This window comes from Nematostella vectensis, chromosome 11 (genome assembly GCF_932526225.1).
Source record: "Nematostella vectensis chromosome 11, jaNemVect1.1, whole genome shotgun sequence".
Classification (NCBI taxonomy): Eukaryota; Metazoa; Cnidaria; class Anthozoa; order Actiniaria; family Edwardsiidae; genus Nematostella; species Nematostella vectensis.
In genome coordinates, this window is record NC_064044.1 from 5,024,026 (window position 1) to 5,031,847 (window position 7,822).

The 7,822-nt window shown below is 39.5% G+C and overlaps 1 protein-coding gene across 2 annotated transcripts; it reads left to right on the forward strand.

Annotated features, from left to right (window-relative positions):
- Positions 1 to 2,001: 2,001 nt before the first annotated feature.
- Positions 2,002 to 7,516, forward strand: LOC5505933 (delta-like protein D). 2 transcript variants are annotated; one of them, XM_048734450.1, is made up of 4 exons: positions 2,002 to 2,542; positions 2,918 to 3,127; positions 6,938 to 7,051; positions 7,368 to 7,516. In XM_048734450.1, the coding sequence occupies exons 2-4, from the start codon at positions 2,950 to 2,952 to the stop codon at positions 7,514 to 7,516; spliced, it is 441 nt and encodes a 146-aa protein (XP_048590407.1). In that variant the 5' UTR covers positions 2,002 to 2,542; positions 2,918 to 2,949. The 2 variants fall into 2 exon arrangements, with proteins under 2 accessions (XP_048590407.1, XP_032230182.2); XM_032374291.2 differs by having other exon boundaries at positions 2,002 to 3,127.
- Positions 7,517 to 7,822: the final 306 nt, after the last annotated feature.

Consider the following 7,822-nt stretch of genomic DNA (forward strand, 5'->3'; position numbering starts at 1 on the left):
ATCAGGGGTGATTTCGTCATAGTTGGAGGCGAAGTCGAGTGCTCTTGATAGTAGGTCTTGGCTGATAGATGGGTAGAATTCTACAATGTCAAAACAGATGAAGTTGAGTTGGTGTTTGTTTTCGGCAGCCTTGAACCAGTCAATGACGGCTTTAGTGCTTTTCCATTGGTTGAAGTTTCGTTTCTTTGCAATTACGCTATTGATACGGTCGAGGATCTTTTTGCTGATTTTTCCGATTTCGGGTTTTGTGGGGTTGATGAGTCTGCAGGTAGGTTTGTTAGCGAAGTTCGGCTTATGGTCTTTGAGAGTTATGAAGGCTTGCTTGTTGGCTGTGGTGTCCATTCTATCGTCTAAATCCAGTTTTGTAGCGATCTCTTTGTTTTTCTTGTGGACAGATTGCGTTGTTTCGGAGGGTGCTTTTTTGTAGGACTTGTTTATTTCTTTTTCTAGGAGATTCTTGTAGGTAGCTGGCTCTAGTTTTTAGAAGTTTGTGGTTTTATCTGCGGGGATCAGTAGTTTAGGTTCTTTTTTAATGTTGTCGGTGTCTTCTTTTAGCTTGCCCAGGAAAGGAGTGTTCAGGTTCTTGAATTTTACTGACTGGATCATTTTTAACATGTCTTCTTCGAACTCTTTCAGTTCTTCTACAGGAGGCGGATTTTTGGTTGAGCGGAATCCATAGGTTTCTTTGGAGGTCGAGGCGGTGTCTGTGTTTAGGAAGAAGTGTGCTTTCCAGCGCATTCGGCGTAAAAAGTGTTCGGTTTTTTCAATAAGGCGTTGGAGGTAATCACTGCGAGATGGTAGGGGAATATTCTTCGTTGAGTAGTTGATGTGGAATTTTTCCATAATGAGTAGCCTTAGAGTGCTCAACAAGAAAAACTTGGAGTCTGGATAAAATGATGGTTGAAGGCTTTCATAGAAAGTGCTCAATACTCGAAAGTAGAGCGGTGTATAGTGTTGGTTTGAGAAAAATACAAACTACATAGGTTTCCCTACAGGTCTGTTTCGTGGTTGCCCACTCATCAGGGGATTTAATGAGAATATTCCTACCATCGTATATATACTATTAACATTGAAATTTACATAATAATAGACTGATAGTTTTAGCTAAGGCGGTAAGAGGAACAATAGCGAGTTACATTAAATATGCGGGGCGAAAACTAACAGTGCGGAACGTGTGAAAAATTGATAGCGCGAAAATTTAACGGTGACGGGATTAACAGTTCTAATTGTTTCGTAGCAGGGCTTTGTTTCTGTGGCGGCACGAGGACACGAGTTCATTGCGTTTATTTAGAGTTGATAGTTTGGGTTGGCAGATGATCGTCAGCTTTTCCTTGAGGCAGAGGTTGCAACGCTTAGTGGTACTGTTGTAGGCGGAGTGGGAAGAAAGAATGCGCCATGAAATAAAGTACTCAATCATGTTGTCCTTGAGAGTCCAGACGTGTTTGCTGAGTTCGGTGGAGTTTCTGTGTTTGGCGTGTCGGAATGATGCGGTGTGGTTTCTGTACCTGGTCTTGAAGCTGTTTTCAGTGAGCCCGACGTATGTTTCCGAGGTGTTGTTGTCTTTTCGAGTTACGGTAGCTTGGTAGATAACAGATGTCTGTAGGCAGTTTCCGTCTAGAGGGCAGGTGTCTTTCTGTCGGCAGTTGCATGTCTTGTTGTTGGTAGTGGTAGGGGCGGAGCTGGTGATCTCGGTAGCCGACGATGCGGTGATGATGCGCTTGTTGTGGTTGTCGATGATCTGTTTGGTGTTGTTCATGCAGCTGTAACTGATTTTGATGGTGTTTCTGTTGAAGATTTTACGGAGGTGGTTGTCTTTCGGGAAGTGCTTGTCTATCAGGGTGAGGAATCTGTGGCCGATGTTGGTGCTGGTGTTCTTGCTGAAGGGCGGGTTGTACCATAGGATGTTGTATTATATATATATATATATATATATATATATATATATATATATATATATATATATATATATATAATATTTTTTTAAATTATTAAGCAAAAATAAGCAAAGATTTGGTCGTTTGGAAGTCCGCTTTTAGGCAATGCCTAAATCTATATATTAGCTTTTTTCTTGCATATTGCATAGAAATTTGCAAGCGTCTAAACAAGAAACCAGACAAGGTATTCTAATCAGACATGACTAGGATCCACACAAATTACAGAAGTTGTTGTAAATAATTTAAGAAACCATATTTATAATGCCTTTTCGTCGATTCTAGCTGATTTTACTCGATAAATAGTTATTGTTATTATTTTAATATTTTTTATCTGACCGTTTTTAGTATCTGATTAGTATCTGATGGCCCTGGCTGAGCTTCATCGTATTGCGTCGCGCTTTTACTTAGCCAATCAGAATCGAGAGAGTAAGCACAATATAGATTAAACACAATTTATTAGTCTTCAGAGGCGTCGTTGCTGTAGTGTTTCTGACACCTGTCAATTGAAATCTTCCCCCATTCCACACCCAAATATGAAATGCCCCAAAAGGCGGCAAGCTTTACTCATGTTCATTCTCTTCCAAGCAAGAGCAAGTGGTCGTTATAAGGTAAGCACGTTTTGTAAACTTTTCAGAAGCACCAAAAAAGTACAAGTATACTTTGAGAGACATTTCTAGAACGACCCCAAAAAAACCTGAACATGGCTATAAAATCCATAAAACAGTATCGGAACTATCTAAAAAAGCGTTGTAAAATTAGCAGGAGGAGGCCCAAAAGGCCCTTTCAAGGCATTTTTTTCCTGTGATTTAGAAAATGTCTCATACATTTACTGTATTTCTGGCTGCTAAAAGGGGGGGGCGGTCTCCCTGGGCCCCCCCTGGCTATGCCCCTGCTTCCAATAGCATAATCACGCATTCTTCTTCTCGTAGGTGGCTATTCTAGTGACTCCAGGAAACCCACAATGAGATGTCTTCTTCTCGTAGGTGGCTATTCTAGTGACTCCAGGAAACCCACGATGAGATGTCTTCTTCTCGTAGGTGGCTATTCTAGTGACTCCAGGAAACCCACGATGAGATGTCTCATATTAATTGTGCTGTTAGCTGCTGTGGCGTTATGCCACAGTCGTACATATCCCAGGGTTCACGCAGGCACAAACCGTGAAAAAAGAATGGAGGGCATCTTCGAAAGCAAATGTGAGTTGGGAGACGGAATAAGAATTTAAAATTTAGCGCTAATGGCCTTAGAAAACTTTCTTACATCGCATAATTTTTTTGTTTTGCGATAACGAACACTTTATTGAGTTTTTTCGTTAATGAACATCAACCATACTGTATGTGTCCTCTAAGTAGGATTTACGCTACGATTATGGCGAATGTATGTTACATTATGACGAGGCATAGCCCAAGGTGGGGTCAAAGCAAATATCTAAACCTAAGAGATAGAATTAAAACAAACACATTTTAAGTATTCCTATGAGTTTGATTGCGGTTCTAGCTATGTGCATGATGTTGGTACCCACTCGAAAACGCGCTAATTTACGCTCGAAGTTCTGGAATAATAACGCTTTCAAATCTTTTTTTGGAAATAAAAACTAAGGCTGTTAGACAACGTCGTTCCAATAGATTGAAATATATTCAAATGCAGGCCCGCCACTTGCCCGCTGGCGGGCCTCTAATAATAAGGATATTATGTCTGGTTTCTGGTTAAGGGCCTATGATACTATCTCGTTGCTACGAAACTCCGTTGCTACGAATGGGAAAAGCGCTTTATTCTGTTAAATAGACTAAAATCGCCGCGCGCTTTCCAACTTGGTTCCGTTAGCACACGGGAATTAGGATACTTTGTCAGCGATTTCTTAATAAAATAAACAAAAATGCATTCCCAATTTGTGTTGAATATTGTATTCAGCGAATAAAATATCTCTAACCTTTGTGCGAAATGTCTCCTGCCTCCCGATTCAGCGAAATCCTTTCTCGTTATATTTCTATTTCTAAAAACCCACGCGATCGTTGTTTTCATCTCTCGAAACATTTGAACGGTACTGAGTTACCATATAGCCTCTTGAGTGTTCGTGACTAGCCCGAACGCTCTCCAAACCTAATCTTCGTATTTAGGTTCTATATAAAATAGGAAGGGAGTGAAACACGCTCGATTCCATTGTCCGAAAACCTACCTAATTACGGCCAATGTTGTGATGTTGGTATGAGACATGATTGATGAGTGACAGCTCACTTTCTCTTTGAACTTATATCTCGCCGCCTGTTTAGTATCTGTTTAATATCAGTTTAGTATCTAAGAAATTTTAGTATCTAGAATCACCGCGGTAATGAAGGACCATCATATTGAACCTTGAGTAGAAATGAGAAAAAACACCACTTTATCGCCACAGATTTGATAACAACGATTAAATATTAACAATGCATCGGTTTAGTTGGGGTGTCTAAAAAACGAAGACCTAAAACCTGTGACCCCAAAAGCTACGACCCCAAAAGAAACGACCCCCAAAATATTGCCGTTATTATTTAGCCTACCTTTTTTCCCAAAATGGCTACACAGCGTGTATGTGGAATCAGTGATCCTGATGAGGTTTCACCTCTGTCAAATGATTTGACATTTAGCTGTCACAGTGCGCCTAAAAATATAAACAGCTTTATGAGAAAGTATTAGAAGTTTTTCTACAAAATGACTTTATTTATTTGTTCTTTGTCTTTCTTTCGAAAAAATGCCGATGCCACAGCAATGTTAGGGGTGCAAGTTGTCTACAGACATCAATAAAATTAGGATTTCAATAAATTTATAGTTTATACATAAACTTTGGGAATTATAATTTACTTGTAGGGAACCCGTATCGGCAAGCTACGCTAAAGCTTTGGTTTGATAAAACACTCTTCCTCGCCAGGGAGTTCATAAACTTTTCTTGGGCGTCTACTCTGCTGGGTTTTATTTACAGGTCAGTAATAACCTGAACCTTGTTTTTTTCCAAAAAGAGTCAACCATTATTGAGTTTTGTCTCTTTTCCCCAGTCTAAATTGTTATTTTACTAGGTATAGATCATAGAATAAGCTAGTCAGGCTGTTATACGGCGAAATGCCTCCGTCCTCGGTATTTAACCCTTACTTATTACAACGCATTTCAACGGTATATTTATTATTATGTTATGAAGTTCAAATCATTTATGTGAGGCTGGCCCTAATTGAATTGAGAAAATAAAGTTTTTGCCGAATTGTATGTGAAATACTTAAACTTACGTAAGCTATTTAAAGAGGCTCTCAAGCAAATACGTAGAAATCACCTGGCTCTAAGCATTTTTTCGCGCCCAGATACGGAATTTTCCGAATGTTGCTGTATGCCTCTTTGTCATTGGACAAAAAGACAAAAGGACTGCCTTATATGGAAACCTAACACGTGGAATCGATAGAGCATGAAATTCTGCACGTTTCTCTCTTACAGCTCAAGTCCGTACAACGAACTGTTCGTCATGAAATTTTTATCCAAAGTTAGCGCGTTCGAAATCCATTCACGACCACGGACCTTGCCTTTAGATCATGGACTTGACTCATGATATTTTGGGTGATTTTGATAGCGATAGCGAGTTTTACGGCCTGGGAGAGACAGATTCACAATCGGTAAACAACGATGGCCGTGGGCTAATTTCTAGCAGAAAAATGTCTGTATTTTGCGACCCAAAGACCAACTTTGGTACAGAACTGGTACTGCCATTGAGGAACAAGAAGCTACTCCCTTCATCGGACCGAAGAATAATGACTTTGAACTTTGTTTTTTTTATATTTTCAACATTCTGAATTGATTTAATTTCTTGTCAATCGAACAAACTTGTTTGAGGCGCTTCTAAATGGCAAAAAGGAAACGAAGAGAAAGATTCTGAGTGGATTGAGAGCAACAGCGAACGATGCAGGAACTAGCGGTGAATAAATTCAGCCACCATCTCGGTATTTTTGTAAGTACTCATGGCATCGGACTATTGCCAACAATTCGCGAATATTTAAGTGTTTCTCGTCCAGTTGGATATTGCAAAACCAATAGCAGCAAATAATACTTTCTTGCAAGCCTATTTTGGCCGCATCTGAACAACAATGCAGAAAATTCTTCACAATACCATCTTGAATTTGTTCAATAGTCACCACTCGTTCCGCTCGATGATGTTCTCAAATCCTCGTGTTGTTGTGCTATACTTGATTTATTCACAGATTCACAGATTATGGCTAATTGTCAATCAATTAGACAATCATGAGCAAAAATGGACAGTTGAGTTTTGTTCAATCCATGAAATAAAGCCGCTAAAATTTAGAAATGAAATGACCATGCAAGCCGTGCTTTTATTGCCGCCATGTTGATGCTGTATTGTGTAGAAACGGTGCTGACATGACTATCACAACCAGCTCGCTTAAACCTGAAAAATAGCTATGTTTAATACTTGGATATGCTTCCCTAAAGAGTTAACCCTGAATCTTTGAAGTTAATTTGATGTAGTTTATCTGAAAACATGCATAAACTGGAACTAACAAATGACGAGCACGCGGTTAAATTGCGCTAAATTCAAAAAAGTTTGTCTTTGCCTGCTTATAAAAATTGTTGCAATACAATATTTGGAAAACTAGTACTTTATTCCGATCGATAATTATGTGGGCAATATTTGTTCTTACTATGTCGGCCCATGAAATTCTAAGGAAAAAGAGAAAATCTATAAAAACTGAAGACCTGGTGTCATTTTGTGTGCGTCAGTCAAAAAAACTTGGGCGTGAAAGGGTTAATGTGTAATCCCAGAAGATATCCACCCCCCCCCCCCCCCATGGAGGGGGTCGGAGGTATGACCCCCACCCCTCTGGAATTTCCAACCCCCTGGAAAAAAATAGAGACAGTAACTGTTAAGGAAAAAGGGCATTTTACCCCCCCCCCCCACCCCCCGGAATTTCCAATCCCCTCCATGGGGGGTGGGGTATGGATATTTTCTGGAACTACACAATTTCTCTATATTTAATTAGACTTTGATAACTGTCAACGCAATCCATGTTTCAACGGAGGAAGCTGTACAGACAGAGTCTATGGATACACATGCGCATGTGCACCAGGCTACACTGGCAACAACTGTGAAGAAAGTAAGTGGATTGCATCGCTCCTTTCGATAGTTTTTCATGTTTCTTTTCTGTTTTTTTTTTAACTGACCTTTCGACAAATGAAGAAGTACATTGTCTAAGAAAGCTTTATTTATTGAAGGTAAAAAAATTATATCTAGGAATTTTGGTATTTGTATGTTACATGCAAAGCGTCCTCTTTGTGTGTATTTTGACGTGTGCTATTTTGGCCATGTCCAGCTTAAATTATGTAATAAATACTTCATATCAATCATGTCAACCTTTGCTTACAAGTACAGTATTGTCTTTATCTGTGCTTACCAGTATAAACTTCTTGCAGATGTTAATGATTGTATTCCTAACCCATGCCAAAATGGCGGGTTGTGCTGCTGTGATCTGGTTAATGACTGGATCTGTTTGTGTCCTGATGGCTGGGGCGGCAAAAACTGCACTGAAATTAAGTTGTCCTGTGAGTTGTGTAATTACTAATGCAAGGCTAGATGACATGCACATATCAAGACTGTAGGGTGGTGTGGTGGAAGGGGTTGAGGGACTGAACTTCACAAAAAAATAATGTGTAAGGAATCTGATCCTTGGGGTTCTAATAGGTGACAATCACAATTTCGAGACCATCAGCCTTTCCCTCTCCAGAAAGCACTGGTACCATGTATTTAAATTTAAGTCAGGGTGTTTTTGGAGTATGTGTTGCTACCCTAAAACCTTTAACTAGTAGTTACAAGATTGTAGTCAATACATAACATTGTGAAATTGTATGTTCTTCTTCGAAATCAATAA

Bases quoted from the DNA above. Each gene is read 5' to 3' on its own strand.
- LOC5505933 (XM_032374291.2), top strand. From the start codon at position 2,896: ATGAGATGTCTTCTTCTCGTAGGTGGCTATTCTAGTGACTCCAGGAAA. The intron at 3,128-6,937 runs GTGAGTTGGGAG...ATATTTAATTAG, and splicing joins GGGCATCTTCGAAAGCAAAT to ACTTTGATAACTGTCAACGC. The intron at 7,052-7,367 runs GTAAGTGGATTG...AACTTCTTGCAG, and splicing joins TGGCAACAACTGTGAAGAAA to ATGTTAATGATTGTATTCCT.